The 16,429-nt window shown below is 41.6% G+C and overlaps 1 protein-coding gene across 1 annotated transcript in view; it reads left to right on the plus strand.

Moving 5' to 3' along the window:
* The window catches only part of LOC136884148 (uncharacterized), a 239,606-nt gene that overhangs the window by 140,469 nt on the left and 82,708 nt on the right, over window positions 1-16,429 (plus strand). The window contains exon 8 of the mRNA XM_068229811.1: window positions 8,950-9,252. Within this exon, the coding sequence (XP_068085912.1) occupies window positions 8,950-9,252 (303 nt within the window). The remainder of the gene's footprint in view (window positions 1-8,949; window positions 9,253-16,429) is intronic.

A 16,429-nucleotide genomic window follows, 5' to 3' on the forward strand; every position in this document is an offset into this window, starting at 1 on the left:
AAAGCAGAGAACGGAGGAATAGCTGATGGCTGGGTAGAGACAGAAATAGCTTGAATAGCCTGAATTAATGCTGCCTGTTGTTGTTGCATAAACTGTTGTTGTTGCTGCTGTAAGGCTTGGAATACCGTAGCGAGTTGCTCAGCTGTAGCCATTGCGAGATGCGTGCAAGAAAGAGCAAGGAGAGCTGTGTGTCAGAACTGGTTGTAGGCACGACCTTGACCGATATATGCTGGGAGTGAGAGAGAGAGCAACCAAACACGCTGGAGCGTGCCACACAGGTGGAGCGCACGACAGAGAGCTGTGGAATGTCTGTTAAGTGGGCGACACACTGAGCACTGATTGACTTCGTCGCCAATGTCTAAGTGTATGAGGGCACTGAGTTTGCTGTACCTCGTTGTGAAGGAGTGGATGAATAGCAAGTTATTATCTTGTCGCCACAGAGTTGGTGACTGGGGCCGATGAATTGGAGTGTTTGTTGCGTTCCTTTTTTTTTTAACCTCGTCGCCATAGAGTTGTGTTGTAACCAAGGTTGAGATTTACAAAACACAACTTTATTATTCGCTTCAAATGCAAAATACACTATTTACACAAATAAAATGAAATTTAACTTGAAGCAAATGAATTAGGAATCTTGAGAAAGAGTCTATCTTTTGTACACTATATACAAGTTTACAGTATTTACATCCACTTCTATCTCGAAAAGATAGTCCTTGATATGAAAAGTCGATAGTCGAAAACTATCAGAAGTACTGACATAAATGTTTTGGAAAGTCCTTCCTTGTTGAGTTCATAAAGGCAAGTTCAATGTTGGAAGAATTCTTACTTGGCGAAATCAAGGGAGCTTGCATAAATTAGGGAAATATAACGGTATGTAATAGTATGACTGGATATGGGTAGCGGAAGAGGAGCGGTGACCAGAGGTGAGACCTCGTACTGCCAGAAATTCAGTCCACCTGGTCGAAGCACATTTTCAAGAGGAGTAGCCTCCGTGCTCGACGTAGGGTGTATTCTGGAGCTGGACACCGGGGCAAGTGGGCATCTGGACAGGCTGGGAGTTCCTCTTTATAGTACACACACGACTGTTCAGGCACGCGCACTGAGGGCTGCGCGTCGAGGCTAGAAGAATGACACTTGGCGCGCGTGTAGCTGGCTGGCGGAGCGAGAAGGGAGCGCCGGACATACAACACTATCAACAGATAGCGCGGAGAATTAACATCCGGCGCAGTGACGCACATCCGGGTATGCTTACGGCTCCTCCCCCCTCCTTTCCGTGCCCCCCGGCAAACGGCGATAATAATGCAGTTCTACTACTTCCATGCCCAATACATTGCAATTCATATATTTTTATTTCCAAGTACTTACTACGTTGTAAATAATGATCTGATACCCCTAGTTCGTATGGCATACTATGTTACTGAGAACATAACCACACACCTCAAAGCAGCCTTAACTTCGAATGAATGATTGACACGTTAACACAAAGCTGATATTATAACAAATAAGAAATCCCTTCGAAAGCAAGACAATAGAGCACACCATACACAAGACAATGGGGTATCACATCAATATCCAAGTACCACATGCAAATAAAAATAACAGAATTAAATGCACTGAGACAGGAAATATATAGAACTACATTAATAGAACCATTCAGCTTTCAGCCCCTGATGTGTACTCAAACAGGAAATACAGGATTTCAGGAGGACTGGCGAAGATATATTTCAAATAACCAAGCACAAGGAACTAAGATTTACATCACAAGCACATGAGCACTTGGAATTCAAACAACACAAATACTGTAGCATCATGGGAACTATCGATCAAAATCGATATAAGTTTGAACAAGGTTAATCGATTGGGTAAAGTCGAATTCGATGCAATTCAGCAATATTATCTCCACAATGCTTGACGTTTTATGACTAATTAATTTGTGAGAAGTGTCCACTGATTCAGGTTAGACTTGAAAAACTTTAAATACTTCACTTCGAGACAAACTGCCTTTAATTATTAACAACGCTCATTTCATGCTTACTTGCGTGCCATCTACAGAACGTGTATATAACTATTTACACGTTATGAATGACCTCCAGCGCCATCTAGAAAAAGAGACTGAAACTACCTGAAGCTAGCTACAGATTGGAACCAAAAGCCCTATTAGAGTTTCACCCCCCTGGATAGAACTATTATATTACAAGGCAAAGAAAACGTACACTTATTTCACTGGCAAACACAACACTACAGCCGTCATTAAGGAAACAGAACACAACACAGCAGAGAGATTAAAATGTGAAGATATGTCACCGAGTTTATCACTGCTGATGTCCCGATATCTCGAGGCTTCCGTGCTATTGTTTACAGTGCACTATGTCTTTTGGTATGGGCTAGAGCAATTTCGTTACTTTCATTGACCTGGCTCAGTCAGTGTTGCCAACTTATATTTTCAAGATCCGCTAAATACTACAAAAATCCGCTAAAATTCCGCCAAGAAATCCGATCTCAAATAATGAGCAATAATAATAATAATAATAATAATAATAAAAGTGCCGTGCGCGTAGAGGCGCGCGGCTGTGAGCTTTCATCCGGCAGATAGTGGGCTCAAATCCCACTGTCGGTAGCCCTGAAGATGTTTTTTCCGTGGTTTCCCATTTTCACACCAGGCAAATGCCGGGGCTGTACCTTAAAAGGCCACGGCCACTTCCTTCCAACTCCTAGGCCTTTCCTATCCCATCGTCCCCATAAGACCTATCTGTGTCGGTGCGACGTAAAGGCGCTAGCAAATAATAATAATAATAATAATAATAATAATAATAATAATAATAATAATAATAATAATAATAATAATAATAAAAGTAAATGTCTGCACTCATCTGATCTGTGAGTTTCACTGGGATTAACCCCCTTCCGGCGAGCTAAAACTTGTAGGCGTTTTACTGCCGGGTGCAAACTAGGTGAATCCCCTACCTCAAGGGCCACACACAGAACAGGCCAGTTCATTGAACGGTCTACCTTCATACATAAATATAAATGCTACTCTCACCCAGTTTCATTATCTGTCGTCATTCGTCAACTAAGAGATAAGTAACCTTTCCCCACGCATTACAAATTAGATACCATGATCTCATAACATCAAATCCAACTAACATGTTTTCCTCATATGTCTGCTAGCTCCTGACAAGAAATACGGAATAGCTCGGAGACAGACTGGAGAACAATTTTTTTTTTAACGTAAAATGGATAAAACACATTCCGCTATAATAAATCTAGAATTCCGCCAAAAAATCCGCTCTCCGCTAAATGATATATTTCTCCGCCGACAGTCTTCTAATTCCGCCTAATTTAGCGGAAAATCCGCTGAGTTGGCAACACTCATCCCCGGCTTTTACAATATGAAAGTGACCGAGGTATGAGCGATGCTAGTATAATTTCGTGTGGCTATTTCTAGCCGAGTGCAGCCCTTGTAAGGCAGACCCTCCGATGAGGGTGGGCGGCATCTGCCATTTGTAGGTAACTGCGTGTTATTGTGGTGGAGGATAGTGTTATGTGTTGTGTGTGAGTTGCAGGGATGTTGGGGACAGCACAAACACCCAGCCCCCGGACCATTGGAATTAACCAATTAAGGTTAAAATCCCCGACCCGGCCGGGAATCGAACCCGGGACCCTCTGAACCGAAGGCCAGTACGCTGACCGTTCGGCCAACGAGTCGGACAGCGATGCTAGTAATACAATTCCTTATGCAGCCAGTCCCTGTTATGAATGGTGTGAAAATGTTCGCCATAGGCTCGGTTGTTGCATTCATTTCAGTGAGCTTGGGAGACTGATATGTAGGTCCGGCTCCGTGGCTAAATGGTTAGCGTACTAGCCTTTGGTCACAGGGGTCCCGGGTTCGATTCCCGGCAGGGTCGGGAATTTTAACCATAATTAGTTAATTTCCCTGGCGCGGGGACTGGGTGTATGTGTCGTCTTCATCATCATTTCATCCTCATCACGACGCGCAGGTTTTCAAATCAAAAGACCTGCATCTGGCGAGCCGAACTTGTCCCCGGACACTCCCGGCACAAAAAGCCATACGCCATTTCATTATTATTTATTTACTGATATTTAGTAACAAGTTCTGGCTCAATGAGGAAAGCAACGGGAAACTACCTCACTCCTCATTTCCCTAGTACGCCCCTTCAGTGATGACTAGGTGCCTAGACCATCTATGGCAGCTAAGGGTGGAGCTGGTGAGAATACAACCAGCCTTCGGGCTGAGGACCTTACAGCGTTCAGATGCAAACCTGTATGAATTAACTCGGTAGGTGCACAATGCTTGCCTTGATCTTCCTCCATTTTCCTTACCCTCCATCACGGCGTCCATTATTCTACTCGGAAACCTATCTTCGTCCATTCGCATATACTGCTCCATCCATCGAGTTCATCCCTAACTTAGCCTTTCTCCTCATTTCGAACAGACTCCTACCATCGTTCTCACATGTATGAACAATCAACCATTCTCGCCGTTTTCATGTCTGTTACTTCTAACTTAAGAATAAGATATCCTGAATTCACTCAGCTTTCACTCTCGTACAACAAGCCCATGTGAAGACAGTTTCGTCCGAGAACTAATTTCTTCCTTGTACCGTTTATTGCAAATGTGTGCCAACAGCACTAGCTGTACTGCACCTTGATTCAATTTCACCTACTATCCAGAGAGAACACACATGTTAAGTATTTGAAATGGTCTGCCTCTTCCAGTTTCGTTCTTCCTACTTGCCATGCACTCCTCTCTGGTTTCTTCTCTTGTAACATCACTTCATTCTTGTAAATGCTAAGTTTCATGCCATACTCGCTGGACCTTCTCCAAAGCTCTAATATATGAGACAGAAGGTTTTCAGCACAGCCTGACATTAAAATAAAGTCGTCAACATGTGTTTTATTTTGAACCAAAAACTCATTCCATGTTAAATTCTCACTGCTACCCGATTGTCAACATAAATGCCTTTAATTACTTATAATAACCTACATTCCATAATCTTTCAGCGAGGTAACATATTTTCCCGCGGTACTCTATTATATGCCCTCGCTAGATCAAAACTGTCTATAATTATCGTATATTTTTCACTTATTGTGCACTCCCGGTTAATTGAACTATTTCGGATGAAGATTCCTTTCGGTTAAGACATGGACATCTATTACTACTTTTTTATCTGATTACAGTACACCAATATGTACTTAGTATGAATTACTCATTGCTTCTCTCTTGCGTCCCTCTCCAATTTTTCGACCAGCGATGTTCCGCCATCTTTTCGTTAGGACGTCAGCTGGCGTGGTCTCACTTGAGAAGTTCCTAACTCTTTGACTGAATTTATAAACATATAAAACTGCATTTAAATTGAAAATATGCAATATCTGCATTTAAAATGGAAAATATGAAAATTAATATTCATTAAATAAGATACACAATAGTCGAACCTTGTACTCACACTTACTTCTTACCTGCTTACTTACACATACGTTATTTGAAGGGCGCCAGCTACCACTCAGTGCAGCAATAATAGAATGAGAATCTTGACTATCTCTAGGGTGTGGGGTAATAAGCTTACTTTTGACAACATACCATATAAGTTCTGGGAAAAGGAGATTGGCGTTCGGTTTCCCCATTAAATTGGAGGTTAAGATATTTTACTGTATAAATGAAACGAAAGATTAATTTGATAGAACAAAATATATTCTTGAATTTGTATATAAAAAATAGTAAGTCTTGTTGCGATAAAACAGATGAGAATATGAAATTATGACCTTGCAGCTGAAAGAAACTAGGCATGAATTTGAATTCTTCTTGACCGGACATTTAACAATTTATACGAAATATATCCCTCACTGTTTCACTTGACTGTACCTTCAACACTTTGAGTGTAATTACGACGTATTCCTTAGATCTGGTGTTTACTGTAGATGTGTCACGCCTAATTTGGTGATGTATCCATGTGACTGCTTCTTCTCCATATCATATGACTTCTGTGTAAATCTGCACTGTATGATCTCATTGCAAGTCTTCCCGTCCGTATCTTCAGCTAAGAGACCGACCAACTTTGGCCTCACTCTCTCAATGACCGACGACTAATGGCTCATAGAGTCTTCTCCATCTCGTTCATACTCGTTGACTCTCGTTGACTGACCGACTTAGGCCTCTGCTTCCAATTGAATAATGACTCTCGTTGACTGACTGAGGCCACTCCATTTCGTTCACTTAATGGCCAACTGTGCCTCTCCTTCCAGTAGAATAATGACTGACGCTACAAGATACACCCAGCTTATATAGTCGTAGGTTGACGCACATACGTAACCTCCAGAAATAACTATAATATACTCCCACTTCGCGACAGATATTGCATACAATGGTGAAATAGCCCGGGGCGGCTTGGATTATTCAAAGAAACTGAGCTCAGTGCTAAATACTCACGATGACGTAGCAATGACTCGGCAGAAACGCCAGCAGTATTGCACAATGTAACAATGCCACATCCACATCTGATATACAGCAACTCTTTACTGTACATGTCTTTAGTATTAATCTACACATACGTATATATGCATACATCTACAATCATGCAAGCGACAAGCATTGCAGAATTGAATTGAATAAGAATGATAATACAATAATAGTAATCTCGCAGATAAAATAATAATAATAATAATAATAATAATAATAATAATAATAATAATAATAATAATAATAATAAAATACAGATATCATCTTGTAACGGGATTTGAATCGTTACACACTGCGTTGTTCAACAAATCTCACTGCATTGTTCAACAAATCTAAGGGGAACCGAAAATAAAACCATATGTACGTGCTATAGTTGCTGTGTGTTGCTGTAAAAGAAAAATTATTAATGTACCGTATATGGCAGGCTTAAGTAAAAAATATTAGGTCGAAGCAGTCTGGAGAATCCTTCCTAATGGAACTGTGAATCGAGAGACTGATCGAAACACCAGTACGATGATGAAGAAGAAAATAATCTCTTATGTCTTTCACACCTTGCGATTGCCTGGAAGTCGGCTATTAAGAAGACAACCAGAAAACCAAGCCAAACCCCATGGAGCAAAAGCCCCGAAGCACCATGGCCTACCAAGCGACCCTTGCTCAACCCGAAGACCTGCAAATTATGAGGTGTCATGTGGACAGCACGACGAATCCTCTCGGTCGTTATTCTTGGCTTTCTAGACCGTGACCGCCATATCACCGTCAGACAGGTCCTCAATTGTAATCAAGTAGGCTGAGTGGACCTCGAATCAACCCTCAGATCCAAATCCCTGACCTGGCCGGCAATCGAACTCGGGGCCTCCGGGTAAGAGGCAGGCGCGTTACCGCTACACCGTGGGGTCGGCCCTTTACGACACTAGTGATGAGAAATCTTTGAAAGAAGACAGAAGGGCAATGGATCCACGAAATGAATCAAGAATCAAGTGGTCCAATGTGGCCAATAAAGTTAATAATAATATAGCAGTCTATGGCTGGTACAATATCACTCTTAATTTTCACATTAAAAAAGCAAGGCATGAAATACCGTTGTAGGTTATTGAAAGACATAACAAATGCTTAACTTAGGCTTACCTCTACGCCAGCTCTCACGGGACTGGAGAGTCGGTGGCTGGGGAATCAAATAAAGGTCGGGCGTTCTCCTCTCTGCTAGCCACAGCCCAGCACGCTCTACCCTTTGCAGTTATCCTCGCGCAGTACTGTACGTGGTTTTTAGATTTCCGATTTCGGAGGCATTTTCGGGTAACCCGGGTTTCGGTTAACCCGAAGTCGGTTAACAGGGGTTTTACAGTATTTGACGCATGCTGAAAATCTGGTACTGACAACGCTTGTGTGGTCTGAACCCACGATGGTTTTCATTCAGCTTGCTCTCCCACCACCGAACTGCACTCTCCTTTCCAAAAATGCCGGTGAGGCGTTTGCCTGGTTTATTGATCAATGAAATACCAAAGCAGTTGTTGCAATCCGATCCCTTGCTTATACGGAGCGGTCATAAAGTCGAAGCTCACGTACCTGACTGAATAAGTTGAATAGAACAGCCTGTGGCGTTGCCGTAACAGTGTAGCAGATCGCTTCGCGGGCGAATTGAATTGGGCTTCGCGAGGCAGTGTTGCTAAACGTGCACGTAGCTTAAGAAAGGGCTTCACCAATCAAAGAAAAAGCTTCGGCAGAATATGGATTTGGACAGGGATCCCAGTCTGATAGGATCGCGCCATAGCAAGTACGCCGTCATTTATTTAGCGCATGGCATGCAAATACATTATTACAAATGAACAATGTATGAATTAAACTACAAACAAACATCTAGACCTTGTATGTACTGAATACATTTTGGGATTGCTAACAAGAAGTCTTCATATGGCCCCCACACATATACATGCGTCAATAACACAATGCTACACCCGCTCTGAGTGTGATGATTGTGCGTCTACGACTGCGCTCTTACGGCGACTTGAAGAAATATTGGTATTCCCACCTTACTGTGTTAAACTAGTGGCATAGAGCAGGGAGTGTAAGAGCATCGAGACGACGATGGAGCAACAACTAACATTCTGGTGATAACTTTATTTCACAGAGCCATCTATTGTACTAACACAGAAAGATCTGCACAATTTTTACAGAGCTTGTCTGTCCGGCTATCTTAGAAAGATCAACGGGAGGCAACTTTCAAAGAGCCATCTGCCGGCGAATACAGTGAACTGCAATGACCTAACCGTCGTCATTATTTGAATAAATGACTATTTTACAGAAATAAAAACTTAATGAAATAAATAATATTTTTTTCTAGTAATCCTGAGATGGAGACCTTTCTTTTGATGTATAATACATAGGCGTTAGTATTGCAGTTTTCTCACAATATTGTGTTACATGTTCAAATGATCTAGCACAGACGTTCACCAAGGTGCTATCGTTTCTTGTTTTAGAGGTCGAATGGTCCGAGTGGTCCGCTTGCAGCGCCTCCTGCGGTACCGGATCTCAATCCCGGTATTCTCGGTGTGTGGACGATGGCAGTCGTCTGGAGCTCTGTATGGAGGCTGGAGGAGAGCGTACCGAGACCAGGGCTTGCAGTCACGGCGTATGTCCTCCAAGCAATTACACGAGTTCCGCCGTGAACATCTCTCACGCGGGGAGGAAGCAGCCTCATAAACACCACAAACAACCGCACAAATACAAGAACCTCAATACCACCAACTCAGCATCAGTCAACGGCTCGGGATGGAGTGAAGGTACAGTATATCAAATTACCAGGTGCAAGACCTAGTGGGATCCATTAAACAACATCGAGTTCTAAAAATGAACTTTAACTGCACTTCTTCTATTTCTCTAGATATTTCATATCTTGCCTGCTGCCATTTCTTGATGGATACAGTACTTCTGTATCCATCCCTTGGCACAGGCCAGAGTAAAGTGTAGCTTTCACAGAAGTCCCAGTCTCATCCATGGCTGTGACAATATGGAAGCTGCTGGGGTATGGGTGGTGCTGAGTATTGACATTCAGAGCACGACTAGTGCATCTGAGTGTTCTGAAAGGTGTTGCTCATAGGGTCAGTCGTGCTGCAATAGCACTTTCTGACCCAGTGAGGAAAGCAATGGCAAACTACCTCACTCCTCGTCTTGCCTAGTACGCCTCATTTTGGTGCTGCCATTGGTTTTTGCAGTTTCCTTATAACCGCATAACCTTTGGTGGTGCTATTTGAGGATCCAACCAGCCTCTGGGCTGATGACCTAACAGACAGACATTTCATATCACCATGCACTGCATTAATGTACTGCAATAGACAGATATATAGATAGATACGAGGGTTGTAAATAAAGTAGAGGCAACGTACTCCAGACACTCACAGGAGATCGGACATGCGCAAATAGGATATGGGAGTGGTTAGGTGGCACTGTTGTCGATGTGCAGTGTGCATTTGATGGGCACTCAGCTGGGAGTGTTGTTGCTGTGTGGCGTTGAAGTGAAGAGTGTCGATTGCAAGCTCTAAAGCATGTCTTCAAAAGGTGATCGGCCTTCTTCATGGATTAAAATCGAGGTTCGCCGTGGGGAAAATGCTTCAGAATTGTATAGAGGATTACGTGAAGCCTGTGGCGAGAATGCATTACCGTATACGACGGTTGCACGATGGGTCAAGGCGTTTCGTGCGGGTCCGAACTTGGCATTGAGAGGTCTTGGAATACCCTCCGTACTCACCAGACTTGAGTCCTTGTGACTTCGACCTGTTTCCGAAGTTGAAGGAACGTCTCAGAGGCCGCCGATTTCCTGACGTGGCATCTGTAATCCACGCAGTAGGGGACAAGACAGAACGTCTTGCCAACGGTCCCAACGGCTTCCCTACATTTGGTAAAAGACAACTTCATTGAAGGAATGCAATGCAATTAATTGTACTTGTTAGTTCATTAAATGCTGCATTCTATCAATATTGTAACTACTTTACTTACAGCCCGCGTAGAAAGATTACAACCACACTAAGACACGTCTGGTCTTTACGCTGATATATTGCATTTTCTAATATTTAAATAGCTTTTAACTCGACTTGCAAAACATTAGGTGTACAATATTGAAATCCTCGTTACCAGGACCTTCTTTTCCTTGTTTACTCATACTAAAATTATGAAGGGGGAAGGTCAAAGCCCAACACCCTCTTGCCTCCTCCTCGCTGATGTTCCCCAGCAAATGACAGTAGATGCTCGTTAATCCACACTAATTGGCGGATAAGTTGGCCGGATTAATGGAGATCCCGATTAGCTGAAACATGTTAAAGTAACAGCAGTAAAACTCGGTTCATAGCAACAAACTTATGATTATTATGGTGTATTTAAAAGGTGTAACCTTTAAAATAAATCGTTATGTGGAAAGCCAGCCGTTCGTGAAACGACTTGAGATCCTCAATTCTATCGGCCCACTTCCCGGCCTTGTATATCACGTGAGCAACGCTATGGCTTGCCATTTGCATTGTTGTGGTTTCCCTCGGAATATACGAGATGTCGCCCGTAATCACAGCTTGAAATCGAGTATTACAAACAATTCTGTGGCTTGGTTCTAAAAGGGCCAATGCCATTTTTTATCGAAGCTGAGATATTAACTGATACAACCGCGTTTTAATCTGGCTTGCAACATGTTGAAAAGGGCCAATGTCTCTGTTAAGTACTAAACGAACAGTTAACATTTAATTAAATAAGCCCTTGCCAATAATGTTAGATTACCAATAAAGATTAGAGACCTGGAAATTTTTAAAGAATACGATAGAAGAAATTCGCGCTTAATAATGTGAGTTCCACAAAAAAAAAGTATGAAGTTATTTAAAGTTATTTGTTAAAAAAAATAATTGGAAAACTATAAGCAAGACTTCAAATGCTCATAGCTCAAAAACAGGTTTTTTGACATTGGCCCTTTCAGAACCAAGCCACAGAATTTTCATGCACAAGTTCTTTTGAAAAAGAAAGAAACTGGTGTACTGCGACTTTTCGCCCACTCTATAGATTTTGCTGGTTGTGAGGTAGGTTTCACTCATCTTCTTCACCTTCCCTTTTTTGGTCTCCTACTTCTCCTGTCCCCTCTGTCATATGATGATGGTTATTATTAATAAATATTTCCATTGAAAATATTCTCTCTGCATACTTCACTAGGTTACGCTTTAATCACATATTTTTGAACTAGTTTTATTACTTTTCTGCAGCCAGAGAAACATGTTGGCCGAACTGGGAGGGGAAAAATGAGGTATTTGCAATTGAAATTCAATATCGGTTCTATCACTATGGCAACCGCCCCGTTCACCCTGAATGCAAAACACTGGCGTGACATTCGTAGGGGCCACGTGTGCGCACAGCTAACAAGAGGATCATCTGCGGGAGGTCACGTATCATTAACATCACCATTACTGACGAGCTTTTCCCATTTTTTACTCTTCTCGCTACGAAAATGAAGAGCGGAATTGTACAGACGGGACGGTTCAAAAAATATTTCACTCGGTGGGTCTGTATGCATTATGAATTTTTATGATGCTTGATTGCAGAGTGGGATAGTCACACTTGCACCATCTGCATGGTTTCAACCAGTACTTGATTCTCTCGATTCACATACTAAAGGGAAGTAGAAATCTCTTCTCTACCTACAAGAAGAATTTTGAATTCTTATAAATGCCTTTAGAGCGATTATTAAGGAGTATGCTACGAAAATTTAATTGTCTTGACTTCCTCGCTTTGCAGGTTAAAATAATTTAAATTAATCTGAAAGCCAAAAACGGAACAGTTACTCGTAATACAGTACCTGACACAGAAGTTGATTTCACAAACTTTTGCACATTTTTTTGGTCTTGTCACAAATATCCACCACTAAATCGCCCATTGTGATACTACGCCTGTACGCAATTTATTACAAATATGCAAGTTAAGTCAATTAGAAAGTCGTCCTCAAATATCAGTAGATCAGTTAACATAGCAATATTCATAAATGGTATTGAGGAACTTGTAAAATAACATGCTCCCCCTTTTCCGTACAATTGTATAACTTCTATAAGCCTTCAAGATTTTTGTACATAATTTAAGAAGCAGAATCAAATCTTACCTCGTGTTACATGTACGAGAGAGAGAGAGAGAGAGAGATATTCAGTGCCGCTGCTGGGGATCCACCAACCCGCCCTCGAAACTGAGGGTATTTCGACGCCTCCAAGTATTAACATCCTAAGTCCAAGTATGGCCTAAGTGAGTTACGATCATCACCAAAGCCATTACTTCAGTATTTTTCCCCTGCATAAAAATCGTATCTCCTGCACCCCAAAACTCAGCAGCAACAATAGATCCACCGAGCTCGATAGCTGCAGTCGCTTAAGTGCGGCCAGTATCCAGTATTCGGGAGATAGACGGTTCGAACCCACCGTCAGCAGCTCTGAACATAGTTTTCGTGGATTCCCATTTTCACACCAAGCAAATGCTGGGGCTGTACCTTAATTAAGGCCACGGCTGCTTCCTTCCCACTCCTAGCCCTTCCCTATTCCATCGTCGCCATAAGACGTACTTGTGTCGGTGCGACGTAAAGCAACTTGTAAAAAAAAAAAAAAAAAACACACACTTAACATCTCGTACCAGAAAGATAGCATAAATAAAATTGTAACTGTAGTTACGACGTTTGAGCAGGGAAAAAGTTACGATGTTAATACCTGGAGCCGTCGATTTTTCCAAAGTAGCTGCATGAAGGAACGCTTCTATTGGCTAAAATGATTCAATATCACGTCACTCTCATACTTCAGTACACATACTTGCCAAGATTGATGTCGTTACCAACTACGGCACAGTTAAATCTTCTAAGCCAAATAAATTATGCACACGAACTAAAATGATTTTTTCGCAATTTTTTACGTCGCACCGAAACAGATACGTCTTATGGCAACGATGGGATAGGGAAGGGCCAGGAATGGGAAGGAAGCGGCCGTGGCCTTAATTAAGGTACAGCTCCAGTATTTACCTAGTGTAAAAATGGGAGACCACAGAGAACCATTTTCAGAACTGGTGACAGTGGGATTCGAACCCTCTATCTCCAAGATGCAAGCTCACAGCTGCCTGCCTCTAACCGTACGGACAATTCTCCCGGTATATATAACCCCTTTGGGGTTCACATACTTAAGAGAAGCAGAATTCTCTTTTCTAGGTGCAAGATGAATTTTGAATTCTTATAAAGTTGATAGAAGAATTCTTCGGACAATTATTAATTTAAAAGTAACCATATTGATGGCCATTGGAGACTTTTGCCAAATTCAGTACTTTAATTAATTTAATAGAGCACACAATTTGTGTATATAAAGCGATTACATGTCATTTAAGCATAAGTCTATTTCGCTTAGAGCATTCCACAACACGGTAACGAGGACAAGTCAGATCACACAGTGCACACACACACACACCTATCATCAGGTTCATGAAAGGTCTTAGTTTTGCAGAGTTTATAGTGGTATCCATGAATTGCCACAGAAATGACAAAATGTTGGAGATCCCGGTTTGTACTGGTCCAAGTTCTATTCGTCATTGCTTCAGTTGAATACAATTCAGTACAAATATCATTCCTTTTGGCCAATCTTTCATTCAAGAGTTTCTTCCAATGGTATGTATAAGGTAGAACGAGCTTGAATCTCAAATCTGCAATTAAAAAAGGCTCCTTTCCAAGTTCATAAACCAGTCTTGATCTAGTAAATCTGGATACACAGAGGGTTGTCTTTAAGAATTAGGCTTTTATTTTTTCTAGTGTATAGGTCATTCTTTCTTAGCTTATCCCAAATGATTTCCAGTCCATATGTTAAAATAGGAATTATGTTTACATCAAACAAGATCGTAGCCGTCTTAAGAGATAATCTATTTAAATTCTTGATGTCAAATATTCCTTTCATAGCTGCCGCAGCATGTAGCCTAATATGAAGCCTAAAGGAGTTTACTGTCGTCTGCATCGTCAAGCCCAGATATTTAAAACTGTTTACGTGTTTAATTTTTCCGTTTTATAAGTCACTTTTTTCACTTGAGGGCAATCGTCCTCCCTTCCTGAAAACATGTAGTCAGTCTTTTCAATGTTCACTTGCAACTCATTTGTATCTGTCCAATTCTCCAGTGCATCCAGGGCTTTTTGTAGCTCTTTAACATCGTGTGATCCTATAACCATATCATCAGCATACAAATACATGGTTACTTCGTTTGACACCTCTTTTATCGCTTGAACCACATCATATACATCTACATTAAACAATAAAGGGCTAAGAGGGTCGTCCTGTAGAATGCCATTTGTCTGCGTGATCTCCCTCGATGAAGTTATATTGTCTGAAATGATGACAGTAGACTATTATTTCTTAACAGGTTATGAATCAGGATAGTAAGAGCCTTGTCCTCTACAATAGAATCAAGCTTCGACGATATAATGTTTCTTTTAAAATTATCAAAGGCCTTGGAGAAATCTATGAACAGTGTGTGAAATTTACCCCTTGGTAGTCGTAAGATGTTATGTATATCGTCCAGTACAAGGAAAGTGAATCGATCACTGACACGATGCGAAAACGGAGGATTGTATTCTTTGCACACACATATTCAAAATTACTGAAGGCCAAATTGAAAATAGAGAAAAGAAACGGATTCTAAATAACAAGTACACAAGATTATCACTAAAAATATCGCAGCATAAGCAGTATGTTATCGTATCTGCAGAAGAACGGGCCGCAAGATCATTCAGAATGAAAAAGTTTTGGGACTTTGTTGTATAAGGTTTGATTTTGGTGCTCCAATGTGGGCGTAAACAGTATAAATAAATAAATAAATAAATAAATAAATAAATAAATAAATGGCTTTGGAGTGATTATAAACCCTTAGGCCTCGTTTCGCTCAGTATGTATACTAAAGATAACCCAATGGTGAAAAGTTTTCCAAACCCGTACTAAACCTGACCGCTCGCGCGCTGATGAGCGTAGGCCGACTGGCTTGTTTCCCCCACACCGGCGAACGACCTGGCTGTCTGGCTCGCTTCCTGTTCTTTACTTCCCACGCTGTAGTCAGTTATCCGCTTTAGTTTGTGAATTTATAAGTTAGTGCTGGTTTATGGCCTTTCCGCTGTCCATATCCAACAGTCTGTGATTTTTATTTGTGGGATACCCTGAAGGACAAACTGTGCCAAACAAATCCACGCACACTGGAGGAACTTAACGAAAACATGCGGCATGCAATAAGAGACATTACAGTGACCGAGCTAAGTCGTGTCATTAAAAATATGTTTAACCGGTAAAATGCCTGTTTAGCAGGGGAAGTGGCTGCGGCCAAGAGGGTCGTGGTTGTAGGAGAAGCCACGTGCGAGCTGTCAGGTCTTATGCGAAAACCTTATACCGAGTGTATCAGAACTATACCGCCAAAAAAAATCAGGGATGCTCTTCATGTTATGTTATTAACAATGGTGTAATCGGATTAGCGGATAACATTTTTCCCGAGAAAAAGAGGTTGCGTTGTTACTTTCGGGCGCGCGATTCAAATTGACGAACTTGCGGTATCTGCTATGCCAGAGCACAAGACTGTGTTCTAGCCATCTAGTGCCTGACACTCAGGAGCCGTCATCGGCTAAGTTCGTGCAAGATCGCCGTGGCAGGATACTTAAGCCAGGTTAAGCTATAGATGGCTGATTACTGATTGAGAGAAAGCATCTTTTCGCACGGGATCTTCAGGTATTCATACACTACAAGAAACGAAGTCTTGTACCTATAGGACATGGTGTGTACACGAAGTTATTCATGACTATTTTAGAATTAAATAATATACTAGCTGCATTAATCATTTCACTTCAATATTCTCAAAGAATGAAAGATGAGCGGGATTTGTGACACGATGCGTTCGGCACTATGGGCCGAGTGGCAGCGAATATAGCCGATGACGGCTCCCGAGTGTCAG

This window comes from Anabrus simplex, chromosome 12, assembly GCF_040414725.1.
Source record: "Anabrus simplex isolate iqAnaSimp1 chromosome 12, ASM4041472v1, whole genome shotgun sequence".
Lineage (NCBI taxonomy): Eukaryota > Metazoa > Arthropoda > Insecta > Orthoptera > Tettigoniidae > Anabrus > Anabrus simplex.